Raw genomic sequence first — 18986 nt, 5'->3', positions numbered from 1 at the left:
AATAATCTCTTCAATTAAATTTCTCAGAATTAAGAATTATCAGTGAAACTTTCGATTGTTGAAAATACTACATATATACAGTTTGCCTTTAACTTGAACGTCGTCGTTACTGACAGAAGCTTAAGATTTGCGTACAATAATTGTAAGGTGTTCTCTGATTGCCATTAATATCATAATGTATCCAAATCTTGAAAATTCAAAGCTTAAGTTTTCAGTGCATTACTGTTGACGCTCCGATCCGTCTCTTCTTTAGTTCCCGATCGTGGAACGTTTTTGGTCGCATGAGTGGGAATAGACCTCGTTTCCGTTTCTTCTTTCAAACCCAACATCTTCTTCCACATCGCCCTCACGCGTGCATTAAACGCATTCACTGCGAAGATGGTGACTCCTTGAGTGGAGTTGGTGACGACGAAAAGGAACCACAGAGGGCGCCATGAAGTGGCTTGGGCGATGCATCCAAAGATCCAAGTGAATCGCATTACGCAAGAGATCTGAGGGAGGTGACCGAAAATACCAAGGCAACAGATTGCCATGTATTATTAAGTTCAATTCACATGCCTAACTTAGTCTTCTGAGACCACTAGTCTCTCAATGTCTTTACAAATCCCAAGAGAAGTTATCTCTTTTTTTTCTTTTTTTTAAATTAACTCACTCACCTTCAGGTAGATAACTAATTCGGTTGAAGTATTCCTAGCTTTAGATCTTTCTTGATGGACCATTGAAGCTGCCGCCATTGTCTTATGCACGCCCCAAACAGTCCAGGCGAAGAGCAACCCATTCAGGATAACAGAAAACAGGATGGGGACACCAAACGCCAGCAGCACCGCGAATTGCCCGACAATCCAGCAGGCCTTGTCGCTGCCGGACCGGAACCCCAGACCCGTACAGTCACCACAGAGATGGAAGGAGAAGAACACACAGACGATCAGGAGAGGCGTGCCCCATCCATAAAGGCAGTAAAGGAAAAAGCCTTTTCATCTTGGACCCCCCTAGGGAGGGATGCCTGGACGCAAAGGTCCGTTTGAGGTCCCAGGCTAACACCGTCAGCCAGGTGAACGTGGAGAGCCAAAGGTAATGTAGGAATACGGCTGTAATAACGCAGACAGAGTTGTTTAGAGTCTGCCCGAGAGCAGTGACGGGTATCAGCTGAGCAAGGAACAAAGCAATGCAGAGTCTCAATGTGGCTCCCCCTGGAACACTCCTCAGTTCAACGAACACCGAGTATGTAGCAATGGCGGCCATAAGAGCAATCATGGAGATGATGAATCCGATAAAGTTAACCAGGGTTAGAGGCTCGGTTAGATCAATGTACGGTCCGTTACCTTTAAACACATCAGAGCAGATAAGGACGAGCCCGTCAGGTAAAGACGCAAACTCGTCTTCCATGAACTCCTCACCGGCAAATGAGAGAGACGTGAAGTCTCCTCTGGCGACGACCGAGGTGTCATTCACGTGAGGAAAGCGGCAAGTTAAATGTTCTGGTTGCCGTCCACACACCCTAACCACAGTTTCTTTGAAGAAACCTCCATTGTGGGTATTCTGGTATACGTGCACGCGAGAAAGATAGTATGGCTCAACAATAACGCCTCGGCCTAAGTATAGAAATGAGGAGTTTCCAACTGAAAAGTTGCGGATCACTTCTACGTCTTTGGTGCTGCACCGCTGAAACTCGCATTCTCTTCCTGTTGAGTCAATAACTACATTGCAAAAATCGGCAAGTTCAACCACCTCCAAGTCGCATTTGCCGAGCCATGTGTTCTGGATAGACTCGCCCGATGTCTGTCCCTCTGTTAACACGTAGTCAAAGAACCGCTCGGTGTCTGAGAAATTACCGACCAGGGTGCAGCCTCTCTCTTGGAATTCGCCGGAGTCGACGCTGAGCAGCTTTGATAAAAATGGCAGCGTCAGTCGCATGTTTTGCCATGCTAGCCGTCGAATGAAACATCTTGTGATCTCATATCCTCTTGTGGGAGGCTCTTACGTGGGTCAAGATTGACTTCAAGAGGAATGGTGTGACTCCTGGGAGAAGAGGCATTTAATGATGAGCCTCCCGGCGGCTGCGGCACCACTGTAAGATGCAGTTCCTTACTCAGACAATGGACCAAATCCCTGAGGTGAATATCCAGCGAGGGTGACGGAAACCACAGGTCTGAATCCCGGCCTAAGATGATTTCGAAGGCCGAAGGAAGGTATACGTCGAGCGGCCGGTCGCAGTAGTTGAGAGTTTTCAGGTTTTCTCCATTGCAGATGGCGCAGTGAGGGTTCTTGTACCAATTAAGATCCGTTGATCTTAAGAATTGCTGAATAATCAGTGCAAACCTTCTGAAGATCACTTGTTTCATTATAAACTCCTAAGCAAGTGTCTATCCGACCAGAAGCATTCCCGTATTTTTCTCTGGCATACGTCTCGTAGTTTATAGTATTCCCCGTTGTTGTGTTGACGTAGTTACACTGGGCACATTCCCTGTTTTTATACAGAATTTCCCCAGATGACATGACCGGAATATAGTACACCGGGTCAAAGAACACACTCCCTTCACATCCTAGTCTTATGTCATCGTTCTCCCAAATATGCAAACATCTCTGGATTATGTATTCGCGTTCTCTTCCAGGAGACACCCGACAGGCTATTGGGAAATTGACAATCAATAAAATTCCACGCATCGTGCCTAACACGAACCGATAGAGAATTGCAAATGGCGATGACAATCAAACAGTGTTTGGTCGATTTGAAACTGATAAAGATGAATGTCTCCAAATGAACATAAAGATTTCCCAGATTCAGATTTCCGTCCCATGAGAAATGCGGGATGGAATCCAATCTGCTGTCCGTTATGCTCCAATACGAACATGGAGATATTAACTGATCTACTGACGAAAAAGAAATTCATCAAACGTCATAGTTTGTCTAGCAGGCAACGCTGAAATCTCTATACCCTAAGTCGACGCTACTGTGTCCAAATCTTCTGTCGGTAAGGCAGTCGATCATAAACTCGAGTGTATAATTTTTTACTTATATGATGAAGTGAAATTGCATAATCCAGTTTAGAAATTTTAAAGCCCCGTTTAAAACCACGTCAGCTCTACGTACCGTCATACCGTCTTAAATACATTTTTTTTATTTAAGATGAAGAGTATTTTCTTTCAAAATTTTGGGATATGTTGGAAGTAAGAGGACACAATAGCATCTGCATCTTCAAACAAACCAGAGTTTGTTTACAAACTAATCACACAGAAATCAATACATCTGACCATGTGAGCTAATCGTCAGTACAAGCCACAAAAAGTGTAGCGAAAAGGTAAATTTGAAGCAGAAAGTGCCATGGCCACAAACTTTCCGATGACCAAGATGCAACGTGATGCGGTTTTTTTTCTGCAAAAACAATACGTCTGATTGGTTTATATTGAAAGAATACTTCTACTGTTGATGAATCATAATACCAGAAAGATTTTTTTCTAGTTTGGAGATCTGACCAGTCTAAAATGGCCCTCAGTAAATCACGGAGGTGTATAGTTTCGGTTTGGTGATCTCGATGTAGGCCTGATTGACATTAATCAATAGGCAACTCGATTTCATGACTCCACAATCCTTTCTCCCTGTGTGTGTGAAAATATGCGAAAGTCCTAAATGCGAGGATTTTGGACATCATGGGTTACCTTTATCCAAGGGAAATCTAACAGTTTGGTCCTGAGGTCAAGTTTTGAGGCGCTGTTATTTGCACAGCGTGCTCCCTTGGGTCTGGTAAAACACACCGCATTTTCATCAAAATGTAATTTTGGTAGGGTCGTGCAGTTTCGCCTATGATGAGCAATGTTTCTGTTTACGTGGTTTGGACTGCTAAAATACAGCATACTTTGAAAGACAGTGATTCAGGATGTTTAAACGAGTGAGCAGTAAAGACCCCTCGTTCTCACAAAGAAACTGGCCAATCCCTCCTCATAATTCATGTACGTGCATTCGTACCTGTGTAACAAACCAGACCGACGTCCCAACTGTGGTCGCAAGTATCATTAGCCAGCTGCCATGGCTGCAGCGAACACTCTTCCAACTTTCCACGACTCACCAGCACGTCCCTGCTGCAATGTATGTCGTCAAACCATATCGGGCCAGTGCTCCGACCAAACGGGGAAGTGGCCGACACCGAGTACGCCGCCGGATGGCCGAGTTCACGGCAGGCCACCGACGCCGCCCTATACGGTTCCTCGATGTCTGTGCAGTAGGTTCCCCACTGGACCTGGGTGGGAGGCCAACGGAACGCCAAACAGCCCTCGTTCGGGTAACGGCCTCCAGCTAGACGGACCTCCAACTGATGAATGGAGCTGTGGAAATCTGGTGGAATGGTTTCAGAAATATTCTAAACGTTATCCCTTACCCTAAGCATGGTCAAATCTTCCTTAGCCAATGAACAGCCCGGCTCGGCCATTCTATTCCAACGCAGTGTGTTATTCGGACATGAAGGAACACAAGCAATCGAGTTTATCTGTGCCGGGGACTGGGAGGGGGAATTACTCAAAAAAAAAGGAAAAAATTGCCTGGCCATTGAAATTCCAAAAGCAGTTAGGCCTATTTTATACCGTAAGAAAAGTTAGGCACATTTAACCAACCATGGCCCCAGTGGTGTAAATATCAACTTCGCAACTTCTGGTCACCAGGTGTCCACACAACTGTTCGGTAAATCATAGAAAATGACCGAAATCTAAAATAAAAAGACCAACATCTGGATCACTCAGTCTTTTGACCAACGTTTTTACAATGTACAAATTGGTCAAAACGTTAGTTTTCACTATAACACACTACTTCTTCACTTTTAATAGTCTTGCAATATTAACAATGGTGGACGGTAATTTGTAAACATTATGTTCATCAATGATCAAACCCTTGCAGCGTCGAGAAGCAGCATTTGTAGTCGTACCAGTGTCGTGAGAGACGCGTGCGTCTTCTGAAAGCACAGTTATCTGTCGACACTGGTGTTCAACAACCGACGAGAGAAGCAAGCAAGAACAGGCCAGTCCAAGTAAAAAAATTTGCAATCTGAAGAGCTAACTTCATTCTTAATTTCTGAGAAATCGAAGAGCAAGAAGAATTGACGTTCTCAGACTGTATTCCTGAAACGGTTCCTTGCTTGTCCTATTCGCCCCTCAAACAAAATAGAAAATGCTCTCTCCGTTGGTACCTGCTGATAAATAAAATCTTTCTGGAGCAATTATTCTTTTTAAATATATACTTTTCTCTCTTGCCTGTCTTTTACAGCGTTTTTTCACTGCGCATGCATGGAGGTTTTCCCCCCATTTTTATCCTGGTATTAATAAACGTCATATAGGCCTGCCTTTTCCCATTGTATTGCATTGTACGTGCCTCACGGCAAAGAATGCAAAGAATATGTCCCAAGTAGTACTTGGGAACAAAGCCTCTAAGTAACGACAAAGTAATCGTATTCTCATTCCTTTGGACCATACTCATCTGACTTCCTACCTTCAGGTGTGCACCATCATATTAAGAGGAAACGTGACTTGGACACGCAGTGTTGTACGCGCTACATCAGACAAATCCATTTATGCAAGGTTACTGTTGACAGAAAACGCTTTTTTCACGTAAACAAGTTCACTTCACCACCCAAAAAGTAGCACCGTACCTGATGCTATTCGGGAACAATTTACATTCAGTAAATGAGATATCTTGGTTGAAATAATTAATCAGTTTTTATCTTCTGATTGTTTTAAGGGACTGATTGGATTAGCGTACTGTAATAAAAAACCTAGGCCATTTCCTGAGCGAATTGAAGAGCACTTAGCACATGCACTTGGGTTAGCTGTTTTCTCTCAGTCTGTTGCTGTGGAACGAAAGTTTGTGCTTTGCTGGCTGCATTTTGCAGAGAAATACACCTTTTAGGAGAGCAGTAGGCATCTTGCCCGGTAAAAGTACACTGGCTTGGAAAAATTTCCCATTCTAATTCTATATTAAATCTATAGCTGTCACTACTCTGGTTGCCTTAAGTAGTACACCAAGACAAGTGATTAAAGGGATGAACCCCAAGAGTAACAGATAGAAACCCATCAAGTCAAGATATAAGTTTTGCTAATTACTCCCGAGGAGTACACTACGCCACGTTTTGCACGGTGGGGGGGGGGGCTTTAGCCCCTCCCAAGTTTTTGTGTAGCTCCTCCCAAAAATGCAAAATGAAACGCAGTACCAAAAGTTAGGTGACGTCATGTGCTAAGGGTCTAACCCCCCCCCCAAAAAGAAATCGGCTGTAGAACCACTCTTGACATTAACTGCAGATTTCCAAAGAAACCCACAAAGACAGCTAACGTCCAGCAAGTGATATAAGCCCCAACCTCTCCCAGCCCCCAAAATTGTGGGTTCTTATCAGCAATCATCAGACAGTGCAGGAGAGAGGTAGAGTCGATGACAAATAAAAATGTGTTGTGGGGGTACACGCCTTGAAAATAATTTTTTTCTCAAGGCAAAATTTTGGTGTAGCCAAAATTAAGTTACCGAAAGCAAACAAAAATACGGAAGCTTAAATGAACAGCCATGTGATCTGGTTACTGGGTTAATTTATTGTTGGAACAGACAAACATACACTGGATAACACTGATTTCAAAGATAAATTATCCCTGAAACTCGGAATACAAAGTTAAACACTTTGTGGAAACACCGATTTCCATGATAATACATCCCTGAAATGCATACTACAAAGATAACAAATCTTGGAAGCATGGAATTCCACGATGCTGTATTTCGGAAGTCAATGATGATATATATCTCCAAAATTCGGAGTTCAAAGATTATGTTTTTCCAAAACTCAGAATGCAGTGATAAACATTTAGAGGGTGCACTGGTATATGGCGCATAGCCTTTGCACGGTAGCAGACCCAATTGAGGGTGATGACGTGGATGGGGGCAACTGGGCCATGCGTCTGTGCAGCTGCTTTACATTTTGACTAGTGCCATCATTCAATGCAAAACTTCACCGAAGACGCTGCTTTACAGGTTTGACCCCCCCCCCGAACACAAATTAGGTCTGGAAACGGCCTTACCTACTACCAGTCACCTTGTTTCCATTCCAATTGTATCTTTTGCATAACACGAAGGGTGAATACCCGAGTCTCCGTTGGAAATAGTTTATGTACGTCATGATCATTGATTTCCAGATTTCCGAAATACATAATCGTTGAATTCCATGTTTCCAAGATAGGCCTACTCTTATCTTTGAATTCTGCGTTTCAGAGAAACATTATCGTTGAAATCTGTGTTTCCACAAAGCGTTTACCTTTGTATTCCGTGTTTCAGGGATAATTTATATTTGAAATCAGTGTTATCCGTATGTTTCTCTGTTTAAATGATAAATTAACTCAATAAGGCGGTAACATGGATGGTCATTTAAGTTTCCGTACAAAAACCTTTAAACAGAAGGTATCATTTGTTTTGGTTGTAATTTTCGAAATTTTCGAGAAATATAAAAGTCAGCCTTTCGCTGGATCTCTAGTTCTCTGTATTGATGTGTCGTAATCTCTCCCTTCTTTACTAAAAGTGGCTGCGCCTGTGGGGACCAACAGCCAAGCTTTGCTGGTCGCCCAGCACCCGAGCAGGGCGTTGTTAAGGGCTGATAGCCTTGTAGACATTTTAGTGAAGGTTATACGTCACGCGGTGTCACAGCTAACGACGCGCAGAGCATTGTGGGTAAATTTCAAGCGGTGGTTATCAATTCGATATTTGTTTCTTTTTTCCTCATCGGTATTCTCACTACAGTGCATTCGTTCATCCAAAATGAACAAAATAAGCAATGACTTGAAATGTATCGCCAAAAGGCACGTGATCTGTGATACTTAGTGAAAACAAAAAAATAATCTACTTCACTCTGATTGTACCAACGCCATTTTCATCATAATCATAGCCGATACTTTGCCGGTGCCAAAGCACTGCCATCTGGCGAACCAAAAAATTAAATAACGCTTCTCTCACAGGAAGTGATTCGCGTTCACAGTTTGTGCACAACGTAGCCAATCACAGTGCAAAACTATCAGCCCCCCCCCTCGCGACGCAACGAGCAAACAACAAAATGGCCCAACCTGCAGGCTTGGCCTGGCGGCGCGGCCTGCTACCTAGGCCGGGGCGCGGCGCGGCAGAGAGCTTTTGTCAACAGAGGGCGCTTGTGATCGCGCCAAGAGAGTCAAGCTTGGTGAGACGTGCGAACCGAAAACTGGACTTGGAATTGCTGAGCTTTTATTCATCATCTGAACATCGTTTGACCTTTTAAGAGGTGTGTTTTCTTGTTATCCTTACATTCATGCTCATGGGCACTAATGTTTCTAATATTAGATCTGTTTTAAGCATTTTTTTGTATTTCAGTAGGCGTGTACTTGTGACTACACAAACAGGACAAAAAGCAAAAAAGAGTGCCTAGGCTTATGTCAGTAGGCCCATGGTCAGTAAGGAACAGCGCAGATAAATTACATGTACAACTACATGCACAATTACTCATGGCTTTACAGCTGTAGGCTAAACGCCTTTTCTGGCAAGGTAGGTGTATAATGTTGAATTAAGCCAATGTGTTGAGCATACATGATGTGCATATTGTACATGTACATGGATGTAACTCGTTGTAAATCAAGACCAATTTGTATTGTATATATGTATTTGTAATTAATAAACCATGGTTTGCAGTATTCTGAATAGCCAAACTACATGTAGAATCTAAACGTTTGGACATGATTTGGTAATAGTAGTGTCCTAGAACCAGAGAAACTTCCAGAGACCTTGTTTGCCGTTACTTAGTAGTTTCACTTGAAATATGTAGCTCATGCCCCCAATCAAAATCCTCAGATTTCACCCTGCCCTAATAGTCTCGACACTTTCCAACGTTTCCACTTTAAGATTTCACTTCCAGTGATGATGGTTAAATTCACTTACCTTTGAGAAGAAAAGAGGCATTTCCCGTTCAAGCTGAAAAAGTCTCGGACTGTAGTTGAGCTAGAAGCTTGCCATGTCATTGTCATATGGTCACAGCATTTCAGATGGTACATGTATGCCAGTGTTCAGGGACATAGCAGCACACTGGCCAGTGCACCGTTCATTATACTTGAGCCTTGGGCTGTTTGCTGAATGGAGCAATGTCTGTTGCACAACCTGATTTGCTCAAAGCTAATCGTTATACATGTACTTACACCGTTCAGCAAACAGTTGTCGGTAGAGGCTTGAACGCACTCCAGGCTGGATTTAACTGGATTTCTTTTATTGCAATTTCAGGTCACTAGAAACAAAATTCAAGATGCTGGTCATAAGTACCCTTCTTACAGTTGTTGGGTGCACAGCCCTCATGGTCATCATTGTCTTTCAGGGCATCTTCAGCCCAGCCAAGGTAGACCTCGGGCATGAGCACTATGGCGAAAAGGCTGATTTTTCAATTGGCCCGTTCAAGCTACCTGCATGGATGGGATTTGCCATGCCCCTGAATGCCCTGGTGAATGCCGGTTACTCACTGGTGGGCTTGGCTTGGGTGCTGCGGACCTACCTGGCCCGGAGGAGAGGGGAGGTAGGGGAACTCCAAGCGTACTTTGCCTACACGTTTGCCTGGATGTGCATCCTGTATGGCCCTGTCCAATTCTGGCGGATCATCAGCCAGACACACGAGAGCGCCGTCCTGGACCAGTGGGTGACGCTGCCATTCTTCGCCTGGGCCATTCTGTGGTGCAAGGCCCTGACGGTCGGCTGGAACCGAGAGGTGACGGCCATGCTCATGCTGTCCTCCATCCTCAGCTACAACCTGGTGTTCTTTACGGAATTTGGCTTTGAGATCGCGCTGGTCATCCACTCCGTCCATACCGCCAGCACGGGCTTTGCCACAAACCGCCAATACCCCTGCAAGGGCAACAACTTTGCCCTCTTCATGTGCGGCCTGACCTATGTTAATTTTGTCGTTTTCAAGGTGATGGACCTCCACCTTCCCCACTACAGCGAATTCTTCACCGAGGTCAGTGGCCACTTCATCTCCAAGCTCTTTGGCGATGTCGCATTAGGTCATTTCGCGTTCTTATTCTTTGAGAACCTTGCCAAGAAACAACAAGTGGAAAGCTCCAAGAAAGTCAAGTAAATCAGAGAGGTTAACTTATTCAATGCATCACTTTTGCTGAAATTTGCATCGTGCATCACTACACAAAGGTCATAACACAATGTGCATGACGGTATACATTCTACAGTTGTTACCTCCTGTGTAGGGTTCTATGATGTTTTATCCATCCAAGGTGGCAAATGGCACCCTCAGGTGTACAAAACACCAGGGACTCCTACGCAGCAGGCAAATTATTGTGTAGTGTAGCGTATACATGTAGTTGCATATAGTTGAGGGCATTTTTGTGTTGTGATTAGTCGGATATCACGTACACTGTGGTTGAGTTCAGGTGGCCCGTTCTTGACATGGGTTTCTTCTCGCACTCGAGCAGCAGGAACACAACTCAAGAACACTGTTCTCAGAACAGGATCTCACACCACCTCGTCAGGTTTTTACTGGAACACACAGAAAAACTCGTGAGATTTTGATTTTTGAACAGCCGCAAAAAGTAGAGAGATGGCTTACAAAGCCAGAGACAAAGGGAAGTTGTGAAATTAACATTAGTTATTTCCACAACACCATACAACGCCATGTTGCATGTTGCTTGCCACTAAATACCAGCAATAACTGGTTGTCTGTTCCCGACATTTGAGCGGCCAACCCACATACAGCAAATCAAGCTGTTCGAGAACAAGCTTGTGTGTGGGGCCTCAAGCTGGACCAAGAGAGGGCGCTATTTCCTTAGCAACAGAGGCTCCTTTGGAACTAACTGCACATCGCTGGTTCACGAACGACTCAAAAAGCAAGCGTTACAGTTGCATCGCTACCAAAAAGATTGACCAACTGGTCAGAGATTGACCAATCACACAGATGAACTGATTGCAACCACAGATGCAGTACTATGGAGACAATTCAGAAATCATAGAAAGCCCAACACTCCCTCAAATCTAGTACATCTTTTGTCTACTTGAGAATAAGTAGAAGAAAATTGTCAAATGATGGGCTAAAAATAGTTGCTTGTTCTATTACATTAATCATGTTAATTAAAAAAAAGTGACTAAGACTCTTCAATATGACCCTGTATACAAATTGAGGTGGCAGATGGTGGGGGAAATAACATATCAGGCCACTTTTTTTTCAAACCAACCTATTAAAAGAATTCAAACCAAACCCCCAAATTTCATAATGATGCACCCAAGGTTGTGTGTGTGCACAGCATGGGTTAATATTTTTCATTAATTTGTTAAAGAAAAAATAAAACTTCCTTGTGCTTTACTAGAAACACATTTTTTGGGGGTGGGGGGAAGGGATTGATACATAATGTTTTATTAAAATGTCTTCTAAGGATACTTGAGAGTTTTTTGTGACAAGCAATTTATTTTGATAAGCAATTGTTTTTTTCTTTGCTAACGTTTGTTTTTTACTTAGTTTATGTAGTAATTATGCGTGTCTGAACTACTAGTGTTTCTAAACTCAAGAATTAAATTCTGAATTTAAGCATTCAGATAAACTGTTATCAAAGGGTGAATATTTTATTTAAGTACAAAATGTGGCTAAAAGCCTGAGCAATTAATGAGAAAAAAATAATCTTGTGTTTAACACTGTGTGAAAAATATACCTGTGGCTATAATAAATGTGCATTTTGGTTTAAACAAATTGGCAATAGAGGCTTTTCACGGTAGCCATTTTGCAGGGCAGTTGTTTTGTTCTGCAGGGGAACTGCCTTTGTGCATACCCTGTGGAACAAAAGCACTGGCCTGCAAGATAGGAGCCGTGCATACCCTCTATTATTAAAACTTTTCAGTTGGAATCCTGTAAATTGTTCAGGTAAATACATGTACATTTTACGTGTGCGTGTGCTTGGCACTGAAAAATGTGCATGTTAAAATCAACAATGGCTTGCTGTAACAAATACATTATGTGAATGTAATACAGACATTGGCCCTGACTCCCTTCAGCCCTTGGAAAGTCCTCCCAAGTTGCCCACTGTACACTATACATTTACAGCCTGATATGGGCGTAAATTTTGTTCACCAAGCCGCATGATAGTGGCCAGGCTCTATATGTACATGTGCATTGACCTTTCTCAGTGACAGTCCTTTAAAATTCTGCCGAACAAAGTAATGAAATTATACAACTGGTTCACACATTGGGTCTTCTTTGTCTGTTGTGTCTTTCGCATTTGTGTTAATGAGCTGATAATCAACGTTTGAAATTTGCAGTGTACTGTGTGTCAATGCTGGCATTCTTGGACATAAGTTTTTTTCGGGAGTGGGGCGGACCTTAAAGTTCAACAGTATGAAGTACATGTACAATGCATGTTAAACCTGTTGTACATGTACATGTGTCAATGTCTAAGGATAAATTTAACATTTGTTGACTGCTGTGGTGTGAGCCAGTTCCTTTTCTCATACTGTAAGCAACACAACGGCGCCTGAGGCAAAGCTTAGGGTGTCTGGTGTCTTTGAGGGTTCTCATTTCAGCAGTTGACAACTGCTTTGTTGTATTTTGCCAAAATTCGTTGGTAAGTGGCAATCATGTCTTGCCTGTAAGAAATAAATCAAGCCATTGCAGCATAACAATTGATTAGTTCGAGGTTTTTTGCTGAATATGTATCAGGTGGAGAGTTTTCTATCCCATATTCAATGTGAATCGTACGAGACTGCCTCCACACGCTGTACTTGTTTCTGTGGGACAGAATATGGCTCTTATTTAGTAAAATGCCCTTGATTAGCATGTTGCTCAAGACTAGTGAAATCACAGGACCCAAGACAATAATACTACAAGCACTCAATGTAGACAGATATGTACATTTACTTCACACATGAAGTTGCACGTTACCTGACCCAACAGTATAAATGAATGCCACCACCTACTCGGCTAGGAAATATTTAAATGCCTCTCTCCCTTTCATGTACATGCATTGGTCACCCACTCGATAATGTATCCAGGTTCAGGGTTGGAAGGGGATAGGGAGATGGCGATTTTTTTGGGGGGGGGGAGGACAGTTAATATTTTCACCAATAAAAGAATTCTCACTCCCTGAGAAAGGGTAGAACTGTTTGCTCAAGTGTTGGAGTTTTCAGAAAGTAAATATCAATTAATGAATAAAGTCAGAAAAAATGGCACCATGCCAGGGGTGGGGTGGAACTTACCAACCCCCCTCCCTTCCCGCGATGCACCACCTCGGTATTGGCGGAAGCATTTTAGAAAGCTGGCCAATCACAGTCTAGTTTGTACTGATCTTCGGCGAGGTTGAATACTTGGGGGATAGCCCTGATTTTGCAATCCCCAATATTCAAGGCAGTATTGGATTTAGTTCAAACAAAAAATGCCTTTTCTAATTTGCAAGTGAAAAAGTTACACATCAATATAATTGACCCAACTCACTAAAATTCTAGCGCGCATTGCGTTGTTACAGAGTACAGTTAAATCATACAATCCAGACCGCGAAGGATATTTGATAAAGGACGAGTAAAAAGAGCAAGTAAACCGGTTTTCAGACTTTTAGAGTTTATGTATCACACTTATCATAAATGTTAATAGAAAAACACAATGACGTTGAAGTTCAAGTGACTGACTACTCCCCCTGCAATATTCGTTATCATTTGACCCGTGCCCGGAGCACTTTGGTGTAATTAAAAGTAGAGCCGCTGCCAGTAATGTCACAAGAATCAACAACTTCAACTTTGGAAAGGACGTTGGACTCGGGCTGTTCACGTACTTATGTGTAGTAGGCAGGGCGGGGGTATTGACGAAGGTCCTTTAATTCGCGCTCATATGAGGCTGGAGGGAATACACGCAGGAGTGAGATGCAGTAGTAAGATGCACGTATTCTACTCGAACGTGAAAACTACTAAAATTATTCTATGTTGTCTGGTTGGATGAAATGCTATTTATTTTACTTTAGATTAACGTGTTGGACAACAGGCTGTTTCCAATGTTATTCAGAGTAAATCCGATTTATCACTGATTGCAGGCCGTGAACTTTACCCTGTGGGAAAAAAGTGGACTCGCATCCATTTTTCACAATCGATGTTATTTGTTACGGCTCAAAAATCGGTCTTGGTTTCACCACAGCCATACGACGATCTTCCTTGCGCCTCAGTCGCGGTTAGTCCTGATGTTAAGTCCAGGTAATTTATTCTTTAAAATGGTGTGGATTTTTTTTAAATTAAAAATCCCCTCCGAAAGAAAGTTGCATCTTTTTTAAAATGCTGCATTCTGCAACGTCCACGTCGAATCAGATCAATTTACTTTCTTTTAATGACGATGAGCTTCAGTACTTCTTTTTGGGACTGATCAATCTTGGACAGAAATTGTCCCCAAAGTAATTCTACCCGCCCTCCAATTCAATCAACGATTGTTAAAATGAAGTTCAATGTGTCGTGTACTTTTCATTTAAGAATGCTTTACACATACATTCTGGGTCCTGATCAAACTGTGCACTGACATAAAACGGACTCCGCGAATAGGCAGTTGCTCGTTTCATTATGCTCATGAAGCAGTGTTTACATGCCCAGTTTGAACTTCAGGGTTTCGTATCCTCGTGGGCTTGCACGGTACTTTTTCATTATTATAACATGTTGTTTGTCGGTAAGTGCTCAACTTCCTGCTGTACTCAGCCACGACCACTGATCTGCATTACAAAAGACTACGGCGCATACAGGGTGCGTTCGATTAGCTTACACGTGCAAGTCAAACTTACACAGAGCATTCATTTAGCCATCACGTGATTCCTTGTGCTTACTCTGGTGTCAGCCACCACTACCCCGGCTGGCGAGCGGGTCTCTCTGTAAATAACAAGTGTAAATGACGTCACGGATGGACTATTCGAGCATGGACATGATGGAACGTGGCGGGGACTTGACCTTTTTCAAGAAAGCCTTGGCGAATAAACCGTAATACAAAGTTTGGATGAAATTTTATTTTCGCCCGATTATCCAGATTTTTTCCGACGTGCGAAATGAAATGTTATAAATAAGACCAAAACTATGAAAAGGATTTTCTGACAAACTTGTAGATGGGTATTTGAGTGGCAGTAATGATTCGTTACAAGAATTTATCAACTTGAAATGATTTTGTAAATGTTTGTGTGGGATTTTTGGAGATTTTTTCTTTTCAAGTGAGCCCGTTAAGGAACACTCAGCTGAGTTCGAGTCCAGTTTCTGGACGTTGACGGTTTTGAAACTGAAATTGTTTACAAGGATTCGACACCATGAATCTTACTGGGAATTTCAAATTTATCAAGAAAGAGGTTTGGCAGCGCTGTGTGAAGAAAGTCTAGGGAGAGATGAAGTAAGCCACGTTTGGGGACTTTACTATTGTAATTACCGATGTTGAGTGTTCGAGTCCTGGGTGTTATTGCTGGAAACACGCAACGCAGTGGAACAGACTGTATTTGTAGAAGCGTTGGCAGTGAATGGACTTTAGGATTATTGACGGCTTATGACAAAATAATGGATTTTTCGGCACTTTGCATCTCCGACACAGTCTGCAGACGAAGGACTGGTCTGTGCCATCTGTTCTCTTGGGATTTTAGTGCTAAAGTTTGACGTCGCTATGTGTGTCTCTAATACGAATACTGGGAAAGAAAAGTGGGCCTGACCTAGGATCCAGTGGAAAAACGAGATTGAAATGTGTCTTTACATGCTGTTACTGTGATGCGTGCAAAAAGCCTTGAGAAAAATCCCTTAGTGTCTAACCAAGTAACTTAACGAAATGAAAGGCTGATTCACTGACAAAGATGGATATACCAGGCACGAAATGGGACAGAGGGGTATCCCCCCCCCAACAAGCCCAATTCTTATACACACTCCAGCCTATTGTTACTTAACACATCCCCTAGACGTATAACAGTACCAAAAACTACCATCACAAAGGCCGGGGGTCTCTCTAACCCATACATGTGGTTTGCATCAAATGAAGATGGACCTATGGCACGACTCCATTGGCCCCCTCCCACAGGGTCTGAGGAGAACTTTCATGGAACGACAAAGACTAGTTTTACACGATTCAACCAGACAATACCGGTAATTTATGTATCCTGGATTTATGTGAGCCTGCAGCTCCGACGTGGCAGCGGATCTACAACTCTGTTATTACCTGGACATCAGAAAACTGGTGTCTAGCTACAGCATGTCTTTCGTTCTCTGGTCCGTTTTTTCTTTTGGCCCAGTTTGTTGATAAATTAAAACAAGTCACGTCCAAAGTCACTTTCCCTACAAGTCAAGCTATGAGGGTTGTTCTTTAAGTCAAATGAAGTCCTAAGTACATTGTAATTTTCCCCAAGTCAAGCAAAACCCAGAGTCATTTTTTTGAAGTCAAGTCCGAAGTTATTTTCAGCCTACCTGACGTCGTAACTGGTATTTCAGCCATCCTTTAGGGATTGTGTGACCTCAGATGGTAATCAATGATAAAACCTCAGTGTGACGAAAACCAACTATTTTTTTGCAAACAGAAAGTCAAAGAAACATTTTATTTTTTTCATATATTTATTTCAACAAAATTCTATCATGTAAAAAAGACAAATGTGTGCAAGTCAAGTCACAGGTCATTGTCCCCCCGTCAATCCAAGTCAAGTTACAAGTAAGACAAAACTACGACCAGACTCAAAAGTCGAATGTACTAGTTGGCTATTCAAGTTGACATCAATCATTCTTTGAAAACACCCGTGAGCGATTCTTGTTCGTTTATTTTTCTATGGCGCTATGTCACTCGGGAATGGTACCTGTGCCTTTTACTTTCTCTCTGAAAATCGGCAATTAAATACAAAAACGGTATTGTCTTAATCCACTATTAGGATTAAGCGCTGATGATTCTCTGCATTAGTTACGCGTACAGATGCAGGCGAAGGATAGCAGGTGCTGAAGGAACTCGTTTGCACGCACGTCTCCGTCATAATTTTCACAGTATACCATTTGGCGTTAGATTCGAACAAGTAAAGATTAATACATGAACTGGATTTTCCACTTTGGTTTCCCATACCCTTGGTCAGTTGTTGTCATAATAGATTTAAATAGGGCCTATCGAAAGTGAAATTGATGTATTTACATGTATGTAAATGTATTTACATTTTCGTCAGTTTTATAGGCACGTGTTGAAGTAGGACTATAATCGTTATACCAGCATAACAGACTTCAGGTACATATACCCAGACTATTGTTACTTAACACATCCCCCCAAGATGTCTGAAAGGAATTCCCCAGATTCCTGCGAGACAATGACCAACACAAAGCAGGGGGGGGGGTTCTCTCCGTCTCATACCTTGCTGCATAGGTACAAAATGGTTAGGATCGCACTATTGTGCATCCGATTTCATGGGCCTCTAATTCTTTGGGGAAATGCTCGCCGCGCCCGTGTGTAGGCCTATAGCATAGTTGCAAGGCCGACTGCGCCTCAGGTTTTTACATGACAATAATGCAAATGGTAAACGTGATTGAAAGTTATTTAGGATTGCCAAAATAACTTGGATAGTCAACCAATGACGAAAGTTCGGACTTCTCACAACCAGCTTTGTCTTCTGCGCATGGGTAAAAGCTTTATTTGTGATGGCACATGGGATTTACTGAAAAATAATGCTTTTTGGAGAGACAAACGAGTGCTCCCTCAATCGAACGCAAGGTCTTTGAATACCGCAATCTGCGGTATTGTTCACGGAACCAAGATTCTGACTTGGTAGGGCCTGTGCGCCCACGTAGTTTTTTCTTCGGCTCCGTTGAAGCGTGCAACACTGAAGTGAACTGCAATGCCTATTGTACTCTAAGCCGAGGTTCTCTTCATTACAAGGCGTAGCCAGGCGTCGAAAACAGCTCAGTTGACTGCGAATTCGAGACAGAGCCCCACGTAGACCGCTAGAGATCAGACATTGGGTAAGTTCAACTGGTGGCTATTAGGCCTAAGCTCGACATCACCGCATTAGGTCTGAATACTTGTGCTGTGAGATTCATTCAGTACACCCCTCAGCAGAAGTTATAATGACAATTTACAATCAGAGCTAGGATTGCAAATATACCCAACGACAGAGAACAGGTCAGTCACTTCATAGTGGGCGTGTGATGTAACATGTACATGCAATTAATTATGCAATATGACTGAGCAATTTCCACGAAGGAAAATAAATACCTGTTGCTTTTTATTGACGACCCAGAAAGCTTAAAATCTACCTGTTTCATCTTGTCCGGTCTATAGGCACATTGTCATGGTTGCCGTTAATTTTAGTGGTGGGTTTATTATCACCTCACCTGTTCGACAACCCCGGTTGTCTGTCGAATGATTTGGGCTGATACTTAGTCCCAATTTTGCATGTTCCCTCAGCAATGTTTGGAGAGAGTTCCATGTACGGACAACACAAATTTTCCTTTAAATGTTATAACAGCCGTCAGTAAATAACCAGTCCTAAAAAGTGACATTTAGCTAAGGAAATTAAATTCCGACGCATTTACTATGAAACACTTTTTTTTCAGACAAGTGTCATAGGTTTGTGCACATTACCTCAAGTGTTGTCCATATATGGAACTCTTTCCCAAACCATATACATGTACATGTATGAATGAGACTAGGTTTAAAAATTCTTTTCCTAAGTTATGGGGAAGAGTTCGATGTATGGACGCCAGTAATAATTCCCTATAGTGGCCTATTAGCCGCCAGAAAGCAAAAACATGCCCAGATAGGTTCAATTTAGGAGGGGAAAAGCCGATTCGTTTACTTGGAAATCATTTAGAATTGTTCCAGCCCAGTCCCATAGGGTTTGTGCACAGGGTGTCAAGTGGCGTCCGTATATGAAACTTTCAAAATACTGTAATATTTTTCACTGCAAAATTTGACTTTTTTATGTCATCACTTTTTGATGGCTTATAAACCACCACAACGGAATATAATTAATGTCCGTGTATGGAACTCTTACCAAAAAAAGTGGCAATAGCATACTTCAAG

At 42.5% G+C, this 18986-nt stretch overlaps 2 protein-coding genes and 1 pseudogene across 8 annotated transcripts in view; 2 read left to right on the top strand and 1 right to left on the bottom strand.

The window, feature by feature from the left end:
• Positions 1-8935, bottom strand: LOC147799332 (uncharacterized; annotated as a pseudogene).
• tmem187 (transmembrane protein 187) lies at positions 8155-12634 on the top strand. Of its 2 annotated transcripts, none has more exons than XM_022253351.2 (2): positions 8155-8264; positions 9251-12634. In XM_022253351.2, the coding sequence occupies exon 2, from the start codon at positions 9273-9275 to the stop codon at positions 10092-10094; it is 822 nt and encodes a 273-aa protein (XP_022109043.2). In that variant the 5' UTR covers positions 8155-8264; positions 9251-9272; the 3' UTR covers positions 10095-12634. The 2 variants fall into 2 exon arrangements, with proteins under 2 accessions (XP_022109043.2, XP_086992327.1); XM_087136201.1 differs by lacking the exon at positions 8155-8264 and adding an exon at positions 8272-8524.
• Positions 12635-17765: 5131 nt separating this feature from the next.
• Positions 17766-18986, top strand: part of LOC110989173 (uncharacterized) — a 33878-nt gene continuing 32657 nt past the window's right edge. For 5 of the 6 annotated variants that reach the window (XM_087135955.1, XM_087135954.1, XM_022253345.2 and 2 more), the window contains exon 1: positions 17766-17923. The gene's annotated coding sequence lies outside the window, so the exon portion shown is untranslated. Of the gene's footprint in view, positions 17924-17944; positions 18084-18986 lie in introns of those variants that run through there. The other variant, XM_087135953.1, reaches the window with a different exon arrangement.

The sequence above is a fragment of the Acanthaster planci genome, linkage group LG04, assembly GCF_054643075.1.
Source record: "Acanthaster planci isolate LZ-2023a linkage group LG04, COTS_SCS, whole genome shotgun sequence".
Taxonomy (NCBI): Eukaryota; Metazoa; Echinodermata; class Asteroidea; order Valvatida; family Acanthasteridae; genus Acanthaster; species Acanthaster planci.
Note: the sequence above shows the minus strand (reverse complement) of the source record. Positions and strands in the feature narration are given on the sequence as shown.